This window comes from Rana temporaria, chromosome 4 (genome assembly GCF_905171775.1).
Source record: "Rana temporaria chromosome 4, aRanTem1.1, whole genome shotgun sequence".
Taxonomy (NCBI): domain Eukaryota; kingdom Metazoa; phylum Chordata; class Amphibia; order Anura; family Ranidae; genus Rana; species Rana temporaria.
In genome coordinates, this window is record NC_053492.1 from 402074860 (window position 1) to 402093990 (window position 19131).

At 41.3% G+C, this 19131-nt stretch overlaps 1 protein-coding gene across 5 annotated transcripts in view; it reads left to right on the top strand.

Annotated features, from left to right (window-relative positions):
• EHBP1 (EH domain binding protein 1) overlaps positions 1-19131 on the top strand; it is a 636728-nt gene that overhangs the window by 151600 nt on the left and 465997 nt on the right. For all 5 annotated transcript variants that reach the window (XM_040351212.1, XM_040351213.1, XM_040351215.1 and 2 more), the window contains exon 6: positions 10188-10369. In XM_040351212.1, the coding sequence (XP_040207146.1) occupies positions 10188-10369 (182 nt within the window). The remainder of the gene's footprint in view (positions 1-10187; positions 10370-19131) is intronic.

The window sequence follows — 19131 nt, forward strand, 5'->3', positions numbered from 1 at the left end:
ACATACTCGCCAGCACACCATGGATCTTCAAATGCAGTCCAGAGCTTTTATTGCAGAAAGATCACATCACAAGAGAACAAGTGCAGCGTTTCGGAGCTGTGATGGACCCCTTCATCGGGCATGTAGTCGCTTTCAGCACCGGCTACAGATGAGCCTAGTGATCGAGAAATGTGTACGACGAAAATATAGACAAGAATGCCTCCCGTACCAGATACAGCCATGAGGGGCTCATTTGGTTGGGAGACCCAGGAGCGAATGCAGAAATCTCACTAATGCCCGAGAGGCATTTACTGTCAGATGGTTTCATTCTCCAGCATCTGCCAAAAATTAGATATCGTTTTGGGTTGACTGAATGAAGCCTCTGTTATTCAGTCTGGTGAGAAAGTTGGATATTGAGGTATGATGTATAGAATAGTAATGAGGACTTCAGTAGATTGCTCTCTCATCTCTTTACATGAATCCTGTGTATCCAACCTGTCTTTCTGTGTACTCATTGAAGAGCTTCTACCTCCTTCCAGCATGGCACCACTCCCGTTCAATTCATCCCAAAGGAAATGAGTAACTGAACTAATAATGCAAACACTCTTCTCAACCTTCCAAGTGCCCCCTTGAAGGCTCTTTCTGTGAGCTTGAATTGGTTTTGTAGAAGTAAGTGAGGGAGATGTCTGGTGTATTATTTTGCACCATTCACACTCTGGCTTTCTTTAATGGGTTAGAGGTGGGAAGCCCTTTGTTTATGTCCCATCTCTTCACAAAGATCACGCATTGTGGGAACATTCAAAGGCTGTTGAAGAAAATTGGATTCACATATTGTCACTTTTCTAACATTACAAGTAAAAGTGATTTCTAATCTTTCTGGATGACGCTTTGATGTCTGTAGGGTGTCTGTATTAATGCAGTGGTGAAACACAGGACACCCAGGCTGTATTGCCAGAGTACAATTGCTATAATGCAGGTCGGTGGGCTTCACACAATAAAATAGATGGTGGCCTATGTGCACAAGCCTGGCTTTGACATGTCGCATACCTTTTGATCTCGAGAAACAGTTTGTGATCTGTAAAGTGACTTGTATTCATTACAAATTCTTAAAATGCCTACAAGGGAAAAATTTACTGCCCGTGTTGGCTTAGTTAGCATTTATATTGCAGTTATTTTAAGTTCCAAATACCATACCTAACATTTCCTAAATACAGATTAATATTAATTTTCACAAGATGAGGTTCCAAACCTTTAGCAGATTCTGACACCAATATAAATTTAGGGATGCATGAAACAATGATTGAAAACAATCGTATGTATAAGGTGACTATTGGCTGTTATGGTGACATTTTTTAATTAAATATCTTTTCTTATCTAGAATTGATTGTGCTTTCTTCCTATTCCAAAGATGTAAGAGAAAAGTTCCCCAAAATCAAGAGAAATCTCTTAGGGGCAGGTATTCCCAATAAAAGATTTCCCCTCACCTTGTAAAATATCACATTTGCTTTCATTTTCTCTACTGGTACGAAGTATAGTGAAAGACCCAAGAAGGCACACAGACAATGGTTAAAACCTCCTTTGGATGTGGTATTTGGTGACAGCCATAGGAGGTTTTTGATGTTTGTTTTAATACTGTACGAGTGGAAGGGAGCACTAAATATCTGTGGGTTATGGGCGCAAATTACTCGTCTTGCCTTGGTTGCCGACAACCCACGCTACGAAAATAATTTTACTGTTAGGGGTCTCCACAACTTGGGAAATTTTAACAAGGGTCATGGCACTAGGAAGGTTGAGAACCACTGCTCTAATAGAACTGACCTATCTAAAGCTGGCTATACATGGTTACAAAATCATTTGAAAAAAATGGTTGGATTTCTAAAGATCTGTCGAACATGCATGCGATTACACCATCATTGTATCAATAGATGTTGCGCAATTTTCAACATATTATCACTTGATGACCACATAAGCGGTAGATTTTTCGTCGATCAATTACAAGAGACGGGGGTTAAATTTTGGCATGCGTGCTGTAGATTTGTTCAAACTTATTTCGATCAATTCCACTACTGATGTTTCGAAAATCGTTAGATTTGGCGCAAAAGAATCTGACATGTTGGTTCTTTTTTTGCCATAAAAATTTGCATTTCGGGAATCTAAATTGGCCCACTAACGTTTCGAAAGTTGATCTATCTATCTCACTGCTGGTGGACACCAAGGACCACATTCGAGAAGCAATGCACCAGTGGAAGACTCCTTCAGGCTGTGTAAGCCATGTGGCTATATCAGTCCAGAAGACTGGTCGAGCTTTCAAGGACATTTTGTTATTTAATTGGAGGTTTCCTGTGACATAAGTTAGTTGCACATGTTCTTCCTTAAACCTGCCTGCAAGACACTGATTGCAAGCATCACCTCAGACATAAGGTACTGCGGGTTATGACATGTCGTCTTCAAAGATAATTGAGCTGTCATCTAAGAGTGTTGATTAACGCCTCTCTCCGATATTTCAAGTGAGTCTGTGAACCGGCAGCCTTGTGTAACCTATTGTTTATGTTAATTGCTTTTTTCAAATGACTTCATTTCAGATCTGAACCATAACTTTTCTTAAAGCAGACCTATACTTATAAAGGTTGGCTCTTTAGTGAGGGTTCATTAGGGAAGATTAATGTGACAAAGCACCCAGTAAAATGTGTACCTTGAGCTTATTATTCTTGATTAGAAGCAGCAAAGCACTTCCACACAACTGTCAGTGCCTTGGCACACTGTTCTTCTAGCCTGACACAAGCCAGGAGTTCTACATCATCCTAGGCATATTCTGCCCACTCTGATTGTATTATTACATTGATGGCATCACCAGTGGGTTGGTTTGGATCTAGGAACAGAAACAGCTGAAGAGTAATGGCTTGTACTTCCACTATTCTGGTAGCCAACTTGCAGTCACACAGCGCTGTGGAAAGACTGAAGAAATGGACCTAGGCGAACGAGCAGCTGCACCATGCCTACTGCACGTGCCATATCCATCACAATGGACTTAATGTCTTACACTGCTTAAATTATAAGGTTGCCTGAGCCTGTTACTGCTTTAAGCCTCCATCCAAAAAATATATATATTTTTTTTCAGATTTAGTTTAAGAAGGGTAGTCAACTATTTTTTTTTTTTCTTTTACATTTCTGCCTCTCTTGGGTAGATTTCCTTCCCCTCACTTCCTATATAGCCACAGTGACCACATCATCATGCAGAATTCACAACAACATACATGCAGCAGCCAACTAGCCTAGGTTACTAGGCTAGTTGGCTGCTGCATGTATGCTGTTGTGAATTCTGCATGATGATGTTGTCATGTGGACACCAGAAGTCTACCTATATCATTCATAGGGAAAGGCACCGCCTGCAATCAATTACAAATTACGTTGCCAGTTCTCTTGGAAAGGCATTGCCAAAGTGGTGGTGTTCACACAGATGGTGCACAACTGCAAGTGCTGAAAGGGGTTGTCACAGTGCAGCCATGTAGTACAGCAGTAATAAGTGAACCTCATAACTATGTACATTACAAATAATGATGGCCAGCAAGAGTCTACCTCTGTGTTTCACTTGTGTATTCAGCTGTCTGACTTGATCTATCTACATTACGATCTTATTTTATAAAGTAATTTAATTATAAACTACAGACTATATTACGTCTCCATTCTTTGTTAAACTTTTTTACCCAAATTAACATCTTGGGTGTGACTCTTTCCTGGCATCTAGATTTGACTGATTAAGGTGTGGTGTGTTCAGTATACATTTCTACATAGCTCATGTTTGGAGAACTGGAAGATTGAACACTCTGAGCTGTGAAATCATGTAAAATAATTTACAAAACAACCAGTGTTTATTTTTTTCTACTTGATATTTTGTGATTCTATTGTGCAACTAGTTTTGATGCACCTTATCTGACCTTAGAGCAAACCTGCTCTTTGCCTTTGCAGGGTAAATCAACAGTTTCATTCATTGCTTCCTGCTTTCAGCAGCATATACTTGCCTTTGCCTTGGCTCAGCTGCCAGCAGTAGGGAAATGAAACTGTAAAGTTCCAAGTCACTTGTAACTGTTAACCTTGCAATGCCTCATGGGACTTGTAGTTTTGCAACAGCTGGAGGGCCGCCAGTTTGAGAGCCCTGCTCTAGACAGAATTTGCACAGGGCTGAGTACTCCTTTCCCTGGCCTCATGTGATACTGCTAAACCAATCATGAAGCACCAGTATTGTCACATGAGGATGACGGTAAATTATATTCTTCACCATATTAGGAAGTACAGCATATTTTTTTCACTTCTGGGAGCTGAACGGGACGGCGGCGTAATGCAGAAAACCTGTATATATGTAATGCCAGAGGATGGTGGGCATTAAAACAAGCCTGTTGCATTCATAGGCAAAGAACAGGTTTGGTTTATACTCCTTCCTAATTAAAGTATCTTGTTGGTCAGGTCTTCTTTTTTCCATTTAAACCAGGGGTCTCCAAACTTTCTAAAAAAATGGGTCAGTTGCTGTACTTCAAACTTTACGGGGGACCCGACTGTGGCCAGTGTGAGAAGAAAATGTCCTAGCATCAGTGAGAGTATACAATGCCCCATCATTGATATTAATGGGAGTAATGGTGCCCCCGTCATTGGTGTCAGTGGGAAGAATAGTGCCCCATCATTGGTATCAGTGGGAGGTATAATGTCCTACTGTTATTAATGGAAAGAATAGTGCCCCATCAGTGGTGTCAATGGGAGGAACAGTCCCCCTTCATTGGTATCAATGGGAGGAATAGTGCCCCGTTGTTGATATCAATTAGAAGAATAGTGCCCCATCGTTGGTGTCAGTGAGAGGACTAGTACCCCATTGTCAATTTCAGTGGAAAGAACTATGCCCCACTGTTGCTGACAGAGGGGTTGTTGGTGGGGAGGATAATTCCCCAATTCCCCAAGAAAAGCCAGCAAAGGGCCGCAGTTTGGAGATCACTGATTAAGACTATTCAGGGCCAGCCCAAGTGCCTCTGTTTGAGAAAAGGAACCCCTAGATAGGGTAGACTGAACCTTTTTTGGTAACAAGTTGATCATGCATAACCTACAAATTGCTAAAAAAAACTAATAATGGTGTATAGAGGCATGCATGCATAACCTAGATCATGTAGAATGAGGGTCTCCCGTGGTAGGTTGGCCATGTGTGACCTCAGATTATCTAAAATTAGTGTTCCTGGCAGTAGGTGAGCAGTAGGTCATCTAAGATGAGTGTCTGCGGCAGTAGGTGGTTCAAGTATTACCTTGATCATCTGAGGTGGGTGTTTTCAGTGGTAGGTGTGCCACGTGTGACCTAGATCATCTAATATTAGTGTCATAGTGGCAAACTGTTCTTATCCACCTACAGACTAAACTTTTCACCCTGCATTAAAATTTTAATGAATGACAGACCTGTGAGACTGGTTTGAGATTCTATATATAAGTGAAAACAATCTGTGCAATCACTGTGCATACAAAGTGGAAAATAAATTTAAATAATAAAGATGATCACAAAAACCAGTTGCTTGCTGTGACACCTAAACAGGGATTTCACATCACATCAATAAACAAATTATAATAATGGTGCAGCGCAACATGTAACAATTCAAAAGTTGTCCATAGACGTATCCATATCTCTATGCTCCATTAACAATGAAACATAGAAAAGTAACGGCAGAAAAGTCGTTCATCGAGTCTGCCCATTTTTTTTTTTCTCCTGAACTTTTTAGTCAGAGTATAGATATGTTTGTCCCAACCATAACCAGTGTTCTAAATCTGTGTGCTCCTGAATATCCCTGTGCATGCACCATACTACATGTAAAAATGTACTTTTACCTCATTATATGACCTCTCCATAAAAATATGGTCTAATTGCGCTTTAAGGTGTCGCCTGCTGGAGCTCAGGACCCTCAATGACTCGTGTTATGTGGACGCTTAAAAATTTGAAATAATCTCGTGGCTCTCTCCTTTAGATACGATAGTGGCATATGTAAAGCATAAAATAAAGGAAAAATAGCGCTCTCTGTAAATACTCAGTTTTCATATACTGTATTTTCCGGCGTATAAGACGACTTTTTAACCCCTGAAATTCTTCTTAAAAGTCGGAGGTCGTCTTATACGCCGGTAACCTAACATCCCTTACCTTATCCTAAGACATGCAGAATCGTGGCCGTCCATTTTTCAAAAGCCGCGCCTCCTTCTTCTGTTCCGTGATAGGCGGAACACTCAGCTTCCCAGGAGACACTGGGGGTTATTTACTAAAGGCCACACCACTTTACACTACAAGTGCAAACTACAAGTGCAAAGTGCACTTGAAATTGCACTAGAAGTACACTTGCTGTAAATCTGAAGGGGTAGATCTGAAATGAGGGGAAGCTTTGCTGGTTTTATTATCCAATCGTGTACAAGCTAAAATACTGTTTTGTTATTTTTCTTGCATGTCCCCCTCGGATCTACAGCGACTGCACTTCCAAGTACAATTTCAAGTGCACTTTGCATTTGTAGTTTGCACTTGTAGTGCAAAGGGGATTTGCCTTTAGTAAATAACCCCCACTGTGTTCAGTGTTCGCCTATCACGGAGGCCCTCTCGTCCTGGGAAGCTGAGTGTTCTGCCTATCACGGAACAGAAGAAGAAGGAGGCGCGGCTTTTGAAAAATGGACGGCCGCGATTCTGCATGGCTTAGGATAAGGTTAGGGATCGTCAAGAGACAGTGAGGCATGTCATAAGGGAACAGCGGATCTGGCATGTAATGGCACTGTGAGGCATGTAATGTGGCACAGTGAGGCATGTAATGGCACAGTGAGGCATGTAATGGGGCACAGTGAGTCTGGCATGTAATGGGGGCACAGTGAGTCTGGCATGTAATGGGGCACAGTGAGTCTGGCATGTAATGGGGCACAGGGAGGCATGTAGTGGCACATTCTGGTGTGTAATAGTGGCACAGTCTGGCATGTAATGGCACAGTGAGGCGAGGCATGACTAGTAGGAAGGTGGTAGTCTTATACGGCGAGTATATCCCAAAACCAAAATTTTTGCTGGAAAATTAGGGGGTCGTCTTATACGCCGGCAAATACGGTATAAAAGAGAGCATATAAACACTCATATAGGACAAAGCTACATACATGATTCTATACCTAAACTGTGATGTTTCCATACCTTTTGAGGTTTCTTAATGGGCTGTTTGAACATTTATTTGTGAGGCCTCGTACACACAACCGTTTTCCTCGACAGAATCCATCAAGAAACTTGGTGGCAGAGCTTTTTTGCAGAGGAAAACGGTCGTGTGTATGTTTTTCGTCGAGAAAACTGACGTGGAACTCGACGAGAAAAAAAGAGTCTCTTTTTCCTCGCCAGGAGTCTCAATTTCCTCGTCGTGTTCCTCGTCGGGCTGGTTTTCAACGAGAAACACGTTGGTGTGTATGCTTAGAAACCCGAGCATGCTCAGAATAAAGTATGAGATGGGAGCGTGCCTTCGGTAAAAGTAGGGGTTGTAATGGAGATAGCACATTCGTCTCGCTGTAACAGACTGAAAAGTGCGAATCATCTCTCACCAAACTTTTACTTAACACGCAGTAACATGAGATTAGCAAAAGCAGCCCCAAGGGTGACGCCAGTGGAATCAAACTTCCCCTTTATAACATGAGAACGTGTTGTACGTCACCGCGTTTGAGAACGACGAGATTTTGTCTTGACGGTGTGTACGCAAATAAAGCTTGTCAAGATTCTCGACAAGCCTTACAAGGAACTGGTCGAGGAAAACGATGTTTCATTTACGACGAGTTCCTCGGTCGTGTGTACGAGGCCTAAGTGTTTTTATGCTACTCCGTCCTGCGGATCAGATCAGATGAAAACGAACAGGCTGTCCATTTTCATCCGATCTCCCCATAGAGAACAGCGTGGCTCTGACAGGTCCATCCCTGAACACTGAGCAGAGACAGACCTGTCATTCGCCTGCTCAGTGGGGATCAACGGAGCAATCCCCCGCTGAGCTAGCAAAGTCTGTTCAACGGATCTGCTCCGTGCGAACCCAGCATTAAGACCTCATTCTTACTGAGAGGTCATATAAGAAGGTGAGTGTCCATTTTTACACGGGATGTGGTGCATGCAGGGTGGAGAAAAATCGATGATTTGGAAAAAATAAATAAAAAAACTAATATTTTTGATTTAGGCTCCATGCACACAGAAGCTAAAAAAAAAGCTATAAAAAAACACCAGTAGCTTTGCAGGGAGCCTTTTAACGTTTTTTAGCGTTTTTGCAATAGCGTTTATTAGCGTTTTTCAGTGTAGCGTTTTTTAGCTTTTTTGTTTTTTCAATGGATAAAAAAACTTTCCCGACGAAAAACGGCGCGTTGAATGCAAATTTCGGGCGTTCAGAAAAAAGCCAATAAACTCCAAAGCTCATTAACACTAAAAAACGCCCATGTGTGCATGGGCACATAGGCTAACATAGAGTTCAGTTTATGGGCTTTTTAAAAAAAACGCCAAAACGCCAAAAAAAATGCAGTTTATCAGCTTCTGTGTGCATGGAGCCTTAAATCAGATTTTTTATTTAAATCCGTTATTTTTTATTTTTATCAAATTTATTTTAATAAAATGCTTTTTGGAGTAAAAATGTATCTAAAGATAGTTTTTTTTTAATCAGTAGATATTAATAATTTAGTTTATTCAGCATGAAATTGAGCTTAGTTATGTAGCATGAGGCTGTAAATTTAATTTTTGGTAACTCATTCAATGAATCCAAGCTCTGCAACATGCACTGCATTGATGTATTCACACATTTTCACAGTAACCATGAGTTTAACCAAAAGTTCAGGAATATTCCTTTTTCCCATTGTTTTGCACATCTACATAGACTACAAACTGTATGATTGAATCGGTTCTGATATCGCTGTTTTACTAACCTGACAGCTTATTACTCTAAATGGGAAATTGTGAACATTTTAAAGAGTCTAACTATCAGGAAGAGAAAATCCTTATATTTAAAGAGCACCTGTAATTTCAGATCCATCATGGCAGCGCCTGTTAGCAAGCATCCACTCACCCGCTGCTTCCACGTCCCTCACCTTGTTGTGTCACTGCCGCATCACCAGTCGTCCCATTAAAGTGAATGGGACTGTCGGTGAGTCAACAGTGGGTCAGAGGAGGGGCCGTCGAGGGACAGAGATGACAGCTGCTCTTTAAAAATTATGATTTAAATCAAACCTTTTTACTAGTGATTTAAATCAAATCCACCCAGGGTGCATGCATGGGGATATTCAGGAATAGGAGCCAATTGATTTAGCACAGTGGTTATTGGAGTATAAATTACATTTATGGACAGTTTTTCAATTGATCTATGTTGCGCTTCACCATTATTATTGGTTCAAGGTTCTGTTAAGTGTTCACGTTGTAGAACATTTTTCTCCTGAGTAATTATACTGGACATGTGACACATATAACTGAACATAATGGATACATTGAATATAAGTCAGAGAACTTACCTTTTTCTATAAACAAATCAATCACAAATCCACCACATACATATTCAGATATTGGATTGAATGTAAAAGGCATATAACTCTTTTTTTTTTTTTTTTTTTTTTTTTTTTTATGTAATTGTAATACAAACCATAGTTATTTTTGACAAACCAGAATACAACTTTCCTTTGCCAATTCCTTTGGTTTCAAAAGACTACATATCCCATGGCTTTGTGCTGCTTGCAAGCAGTGATGTCACATGTGGTATGTGTCCTATACTGACTCCACCTCCTGTAACTTGTCTTCTCACCTCCTTTGTAATCCAGACGGAGGGTTCTCTGAAATGGGTGACACAGCCGTTCATATGCACAGAGCATAGTCAATATGGGGCTGACTTACTAAAATTGGAGATTGCAAAATTAGGCGCTGCTTGGCATGGAAGCCAATTGGCGTCCTACATGTTCAATTAAGCTTTGACAAAAAAAAATGGAAATTAATTGGTTTCTATGTAGCGATGCACCAGATTTTGCACTCTCCGGTTTTAGTAAATCAACCCCTATGTGTCTCAATTCAAGGAAGTAAATGTGTGGAATTCTTCGAAAAGTATGATTTAAACTTCAGCGTTATTCAGATTAATAGGAGTAGTCAAGATATAACTGAAATACAATGCGTTAATAAATATATGATTTTACATTTTGACCATGGATACACTTTTCTTCTTTTTGTTTTTTAGGAATCAACTTCTGGTCGTCGAAAAGCCCTCGCTACCAGCAACATTAACATGAAGCAATACGCAAGCCCCATGCCTACCCAAACGGATGTCAAGCTGAAATTCAAACCCCTGTCAAAAAAAGTTGTGTCAGCCACTCTGCAGTTCTCACTTTCTTGTATTTTTCTAAGAGAAGGCAAAGCTACGTAAGTTTAATTTTTTAGAGTTGAAAATATGTTTATTGGAATTTTAACATATTAAACATGAACAACATGAGATGTCACAATCAGGGAACAGTTACAGATACGTAGTAGTAAAGAGTCAGCCCAATGGCTATCGCCCACAGCAGTACTCCCACCAACGTATAACATAACAGGAACAATTATGACAAGAACCCGAAACAAAAATTGTGAGCGGCCAAAATGGCCTCTTAATAGGTGACATCATTGCAACCAGAGTCTCCAGGAAGGAAACGATAAAATCAAAAGAAAGAATGACAAATAGGACAAAAAGAACAAAGACCAAAAATAAAAAATAATAAGAAAAATAAAAATGGGAGGTCAAGAACCAGGGGTGTGAGGGCGGGGAGAAAGGGGGAAGAAGGAAAGAAAGAGAGAATGGGGGGGGAAGAGAAGGAGAGAGAGAAGAAAGCTAGAGGGGAATCATAGGGTAGTGTGAGAGTTGCTGATAGAGCAATTGGAGTAAGTTTCATTTTTTAATAGGTTTGGTTCTACTCTACTACTGCCTTGTTTGTTTTTGCGGAACTGTAATAGAGCTGAACTTCAGGCAAACATCGTAGGCATAGGATCTCAATTTAATGCCCCGTGAACACATGCTAAATTACGCATACAGCTACAAGAATGCTCTATGGAAAACATGTGGCCTTCAATCTAGGTGTATCTGTAAAGTACAAAACAAAGTGCAGTAAAATACCCCACTTTGTCATCCTAATGCCGCGTACACACACCCGTTTTTCAGGTTGTAAAAATTACATTTTTAATGGTCTAGAAAAAACGACGTTTTTTTCAACCCGATCATTAAAACGGCCTTGCCTACACACGATCGTGAAAAAAAAATGTTCTAGCAAAGTGTGGTGATGTACGACGGCACTATAAAGGGGAAGTTCCATGCGTATAGCGCCACCCTTGGGGCTGCTTTTGCTGATTTCGTGTTAGTAAAAGTGTTAGTAAAAGTTTGGTGAGAGACGATTCATGCTTTTCAGTCTTTGTGCTTTTCTGTCTGTTACAGCGTGATGAATGTGATATCTCCATTCCGAACGCTAGTTTTGCCAGAACGAGCGCTCCCGTCTCATAACTTGCTTCTGAGCATGCACGTTTTTTTCACGTCATTAAAGCACACACACGACCATTTTTTACGACGTTAAAAGCGACAATGTTAAAAACGTTGTGAAAAATTTGAGCACGTTCAAAATTTTTAATGCCCATTTTTTACATCTTGAAAAATGCTCTGGAGCCCACACACGATCGTAATTTTTTACAACCCGAAAAACGGTCGTGTGTGCGCGGCATAAGACCTATTATGGTATGAGTTACACAACTTTGATGTACAGCTGCACGATTCTGGCTAAAATGAGAATTACAATTTTTTTGCTTAGAATAAAGATCATGCAACAATTACCGTAATAAAAAAAGAGGGAAAAGATAATTCGCTCTGCTCAGGCTTTCGGCCCATTTCCTTATTTAAACGCAGATACAAAATTGTATGCCAAGATTCTGGCCGAACGCATGAAGGGGATAATGACAACCATGGTTCATCCGGACCAGGTGGGCTTTATACCAGGCAGGGAGGGTAAGGACAATGGGGTCAGGGCTCTCCTTCTCCTGCGGCAAATTAAAGAAAGTGGGTCCCCCGGTCTACTCCTGTCAGTGGACGCCGAAAAAGCGTTTGACAGGGTAGACTGGGGGCTCATGACCCAAACGTTAGAAAACATAGGAATTGGCCCGAGGATGATGGGGAGGATCAAAACTCTGTACTATCACCCTTGCGCCAGGATTAAAATCAATGGGACCCTATCTGCACCTTTGGAGATGAGGAACGGGACCAGGCAGGGGTGCCCCTTGTCCCCTCTCCTCTTCGTTCTCTCGTTGGAGCCCCTCCTGGCAATGGTACGGAACAACCCCGATATTAAAAAAGAGATAAAAGAAGATCCATGGGTAGTTCTGTTCCACGGGGGGAAGAGACCATAAAAGAATATAAAAGATCCCTGACTCCTCATCTGCTCAACGCAGCTAAACGATTGATACCTAAAAAGTGGAGGAAAGTAGAAAGCCCACAAGTGTGGGAGTGGATGGAATCTGTGGAGGATACTTATAGGAGGGAGGGGTGGAAGGACGGGGACGATGAGGAGAATGTAGACCACAGGGATAAATGGGCAAATTGGAGAGAGTTAAAAAAAACTAGGGGGTACGCAGAAAACTTGAGAGAGTCATAGAAAGGCTAAGTACTAATAGGTCTATATAAGTGAAGGAAGGGTAGTGGAGTCACGAGATGGTGGGGTGGGGGGGCGGGTGGGAGGGGGGGATTGCCGGCTCAATTAATGTACTCCCTTATTCTTTTTCCTAAACGTCAACTTACTTTTTACTTAAATTGACAATAAGAGGGGAAAAAAAAACAACTAGTAAGTAAACTTAGAAAAAGCAATTATATATCCGCATATGATGCTAAAACTTCTTCGGAGACGATGGGGGTCCATCTTCCATGAGATAGTCGCCAAGAGAGTTAAGACTGAGCGGAACAAAAAAAAAAAAAAAGAATAAAGATCATGATTCTCTCACAATTCTCTCATGATTCTCGTGGCGTAACATCATCTTTCACATTATACAAAAAAGTGGGCTAACTTTACTGCAAATCCACTTTGCACTACCAGTGCCCTGCAGTGCTTCCCCTCATTTCAGATCTTCCCCTCAGATCTACAGCGACTGCACTTCGAAGTGCACCTGTAGTATAAAGTGGATTTGCCTTCAGTAACTCAACCCCTGTGTGACATATAATACTGCAACTTTATTCTCTAGGGTCTCTGCTACAATATATATATATATATATATATATATATATATATATATATATATATATATAGTTTTGGGGTTCCAAGTAATTTTCGAGCAAAAAAATACAGATTTTTAACTTGTAAACAACAAGTATCAGGAAAAGGTTTTGGTCCTTAACCACTTGCCGACCAATTTTGCTGCGGCAACATGGCTCGGCTGGGCGAAACTACGTTATGTTGCTTCGCCCTGTGGCTACTAGGGGTGTGCACACGCCACCGGAGGCACACCCCCTGCTACTCGCTCCCAGAGCCGATGCGAGTGTGACCGCCGGGCACCTGCGATCGCCCGTGATACATCGAGAACCGTGATACGTGTGTGTAAACGCACAGATCCCGTTCTCCTAGGGGAGAAATGACTGATCGTTGGTTCATACAATGTATAAACAGCGATCTGTCTTTTCCCCTAGGAAATCCCATTCCCCTTTCAGTTAGAACATGCATAGGGAACACAATTAACCCCTTGATCGCCCCCTAGTGTTAACGCCTTCCCTGCCAGTGACATTTTTACAGTAATCAGTGCATTTTTATAGCACTAATCGCTGTAAAATTGTCAATGGTCCCAAAAATTTGTCAAGTGTCCAATCTGTCCGGAATAATATCGCAGTCCTGAAAAAAAATCACAGATCACCGCCATTACTAGTAAAAAAAAAAATAATAAAAATTCTTTAATTCTGTCCCCTATTTTGTAGACGCGATAATTTTTGTGCAAACCAAAAAATATACGCTTATTACGATTTTTTTTTTTTACCAATAATATGTAAAAAAAATACACATCAGCCTAAACTGAGGCAAATTGGGATAGAAAAAAGTAAAAGATATTGTGTTTTTTTTTTCAAAATTGTCACTGTTCTTTTGTTTATAGCACAAAAAATAAAAACCGCAAAGGTGATCAAATACCACCAAAAGAAAGCTCTATTTGTGGGGAAAAAAATGACATAAATTTTGTATGGGTACAGTGTCGCACAACCGCGCAATTGTCAGTTAAACCAACGCAGTGCCAAATTGTAAAAAGTGCTCTGGTCAGGAAGGGGGTAAAATTTTCCGGGGCTGAAGCGGTTAAGTGGTTAAACTGACCTCATTTACACACAAAGTTTATTCCTTAGATCTAAAGAACTACATGTTACAAACTTTCTCTTTATCTCCGATGTTGTGATAAACTTTTTTTTTTTGTAGAAGTGAGCAGAGAACTCTCTGCACTTGTTGCATAGAATCGGGGAAATGCGGTTTTAAGATCGTGAGGAAAGTTGAATCGCGATCTGGATTCTTTAATGATTAATTGTACAGCTCTACTTTGATGCTATCAGACTGTATTCTTACAGCCACTGGCTTCCTCAAGCCTTGATTTTGTTTAAAGTTTCACTAAAACCAATAAATGGTGTATTTTATGCTGTTCGTACTCAGTCATTTTGAGATTTATTTTTTAAATCTCATAGTGATGAATCAGTACTAGCGCCATGTATATTTTACAAATATATTGAATGCCGAAGAAAATCACATTTACATCAGGTTCTCAGAGTCCCCCTTACTTTGGAATTCCCATCAGTCTGTCCGTCCCCCTCCTCCTCCCCCAGGGTCCCCATCAGAGTTCCCCCCCTTAATAGAAGCGGAGGTCTGCTGACTTTAATCCTCAATCAGTGCACATATATAGGATACACTGGATGACCCAAGCTGGGGGCCACATAAAATCTTTCATTACTGCCCAATGTCTGTAAGCTGTGCTTTTTCAATGAAGCCTAGAGGGCAGATTTTAAGTATATATACTGTGATGATGTGGTGGGGTTTTTCATTCAGTGGCAGTACTTCCCAGGGAGTTCTGTCCACTCCAGAAATGCTATCCAATACCTTGCTGACTCACATTTGTTAATAAAATGGAAAAAGTTTACAGAAAATCAGTTTCCCATGCAGGGGTCTCTACTATCAACTCAAACATAAATGACCATCAGCCTCGTGGCTCTCTCTCATACATGCTTTGGTTGCCCTATGCAGCTTCTATGTCTCCTGGGAAAGGATTGGGGGTTCTCCTGACCCCTATGCAGAGACCTCCTGTCTGCTGGTTTCTGGTAAGACCCGGACACAGGATTGCAGACTCCTTCCCTCCCGACACACTTCAAAAATCTCTGAGCTCCAGACCCTGATTCAGGAATTACAAAACTCAAAACTATATTTCTCTACTCAGAACTGACATTCTGGAATCCTGAATTCTGCATATGTGCAAACCCTACGTGATTCTGCCACAATGCACATGGGGAGACTCGCTTTCTCTTTGCCAAAACAAGTTGTGCTTCTTGCTTAGTATAAAGAACATTTATCTGCTGCTGTTATCGCAGCCCATGTCTGTGGGTTAGCTCTGACCCATAATGAGTCATTGAAATCTGTACACTTTCTGGATTGCTTACCCGAGGGGTGTCTAACTCAATTTCATCGTGGGCCGCATCAGCATTATGATTGCCTTCAAAAGGGCCAGTTGTATCTGTAAGATTAGATGTTCAGCACATCCCCTCCCCTTTAGATGTCAAGAGCCACCCCACCATCAGAAGTTGTCCCCCACTCCCCCTTACATCACAATGCAATCCCCTTTCCTTATGCTGCTGCTGGAAAAAAAAGCTGGATGCATTACTTGAAAGCAAAAATTAAGGGTCTGGCGTCGGACCAGAGGAGGGCTGGAGCTCTCTGGTAGCTACAGGACAGGTGAGAGGGCCACATGAAATGGCCTGGAGGGCTGGATTCCGCCCGCGGGCCTTGTGTTTGACACCTGTGGCTTACCATATAATTTATTTGATCTCGGAAGTTGTTTAACATGCATGGTCACTATCTATTTTACACATGGCTTCCAAAGTGAAAGTCTAGAAATCTGTATATAAAATGCCAGAGATTATGGCACAAAGTGCAAGTGAAAATGTGAAAGGCATATTACAAATAAAATTCCATGATTTGTAACTTCTTAAAGCCGACTTTTAGGAATTCAGACACTTAGGTCTAAAACCTACAGGCTTACTGTGGGTTAAGTCCAACGAGACGCATGCTACCTCGTGAACTATCACTATACTCTGAATACTCTAAGGCCCCGTACACACGACCGGATCTGTCCGTTGGGATTTATCCGCGGATCAGTTCCAGCAGACAAATCCGGTCGTGTGTACGGCCTAGCGGACATTTTTCGCGGACATTTGTCCAGCCGACCGTTTTTCAAGCGGATAAAAATTTCTTAGCATGCTAAGAAATCTATCCGCTGGAAACCTGTCCGTCGGACTTATCCGGTCGTCTGTGCAGACTCACCGGATAAGTCCGACGGATCCCCATCCCTCGCATTCGTCGAAGTGATTCGACGCATTGCGTGGAAGTATTTACCTTCCGGGGTCGCGCACGTCGCCGTGTCATCGTCACGGCGACGGCGCGGCCACGTCGCTGCGTATGTTTTCCGCTGGGATTTTGATCTGATGGTGTGTACAGCCCATCAGATCAAAATCCAGAGCAGAAATGTCCACTGGAAACGGTCCGGCGGACCGTTTTTCATCGGATATCCGCTCGTGTGTACAGGGCCTAACAGGAGAGATGCTGATTTTTTGTACAGCAGCACTTCTTCCTGTCCCTCCCCGTTGCTGCCTATTCTCAGAAGGCTTTGTATTTTGTGAATAGGTTCATGTATTACAAAGTTCTCTGTGATTGGGCAGGAGGAGGGGAGTGACAGGCAGAGAGGCTACATATGACTGCACTTTCAGGAGTTGAGACCAGAATGTTCAGTGTCTGAGCACCGGAAATATAATGATGGTTGTACTCCTAGCACCCAATACAAATAAAAACACCAAATTAAAGTGTTAAGTCCAAAAGGTGGCATACACTTTGTTGGACTTAACCTATAGTAATCCAGAACATTTTAGAAAGTGGCTGAATTAAATTTAGCTTTAAGAATGGGGTCTGGTCACCATTTGGTTAAACTTACTGTGTTAAATAAGGCTATTTCATGGCTGTTGCTGACGCCTGTAGATGATCTGAAGAAGCGGCTGTTGTCACGTTTAGTGAAAAGGTTATTGTACAACAATGATGCTTTAAGCCATTTTTCCAGTGTTTTCAGCTTTAATTTATTACAGTTTATATTGTTCTCAAATAATGAGAGTAGAAGAAAGCCATAACTGTGGACATACATTCTCATTTCTTCCCAGCGCAATTTAATTTGTGGATTTATGCAAATATTTTGCTTTTCTTTTTTTCTAATCTTTTAGCCCCCCTCCTCCCTCCCTTTTTCTTTTATCTCTCTTATTCTTTACTACATTATGAAAGTTCAGTTTTGTTGCCTGACAACATTTAATTGTGTTCTATCCTGCAATCATCTCTGCGGGTATTAACATGTGCGGATTCCTTGGGAGGCATAGAAAGTCTATTTCAATGTCCAGTGTTAATCCGCAACTCCATCGTACACAGTGAGCGTGAATTGTACAGAATGCCAATTACAGAAATGTATCATTAAATTGCAAGCAAGCCATCAAAATGTAGATAGGCTATTATTTGTACTGTGTCTGAAATAGAGCATTCTTCTTAATAAAAAATACAAAACCCTTTCTCACCTTGTTCTACTAAGTAACAGATATTTTCTCAAATAGCTGACGCTGTACCCTGCTGTGTGATAATGTTTTCTTCTTGCATATTGTATGGTATGAGTGTGCTTGGGCTTTTCTGTAGCTAATAGAATATGCGTTTCTGGGAAAGTATAGGTTTGATCAGGCATTGGGAATGGAATGGTTTGCTAGAGACCCTTATCCCTTGAAAGTAAACCTATGAGGCTAACCTCGGAGTCTGAAAGTAGTCCCCACTGGGTGCCTGGATCTAGCCTTTTAGCTTCATATGTAGTGCTGCTAAGCTCTCCTCTGAATCTGTATGCAAATATCGACTTTTCAGTCAGTGTTGAAGTACATTCTATGCATAAGATACTGATGGCACCTGTGAATGGTGGGGGAGCATTTTTGGCTCTCCTGGGGCTCTTGTCTTCCAACCTGTTGCCAGAGACGCAAAGGAACAGCATTTTATTATGGTCAAAGTACTTACAGGCAACCGGTATGTCCAGTGTAACTATAATATATCAGCTGTTTGTATGCCCATATACCAGTTTATTTAATGTTGGACTCCAGGCCCACATCCCTTCATTAAAATACATTTCCCAGTAGCAACAAAGGATAATAATCCACTTTGTGTCAACCAGATGCCTTTTCAAACCTAGTTATTACCTTGCAGAAGTAGCAGTGGCATCATCTCAGTGTTGCACATTGCTCGTGCAGAGAGCAGAGCTATGGGAGGGACCCAGCATGCTCAACCCCACTACAGACTGCCTGCAGTAAACTACAGGAAGGGGAGGAGACTAGACCAGTCACCTAAACAAGAGGGAGAGCAGCAGTGACTGGTCTTTATTACAGGAGATTCTAGCACAGGGGCAAAGTGCAAGAGATGTTTTATGCTGGATTACTGTCAAGATCTGAAAGAAGCACACAAAGGGATGCAAAGAATCAAGAATACCCTCTACTCTTGTATTTGGACTAGAATATTTGTTTAGCGTGGAGTCCAGCTGAAGCTTAAAGTGGAGTTTCCATCCCGAAATTTTTTTTTTCATTATTGTGCTCATTAGACCTAAAAAAGTAAAAAAAAAAAGTTTTTTTTACTCATCTGGAAATACCTGTTGATATGCGGTCCCACGAAATCTGCCTTCGAAATCACCTAGGATTCTGACATCTGACATCTCCCTCTAATGCTTCTGTGAAATGTGTGTCGTCATTTCCCAGGATGCAGTGTGCTGTCCAATTATCACTCCCCATCCAAGACTTCCAGGAAGTAAGTGCTTGTAGGCTTCACAATGCCCACAAGCAAAATGACAACGGTGTAGACATAGTTTTTTAAACTATCTTTTTTGAATAT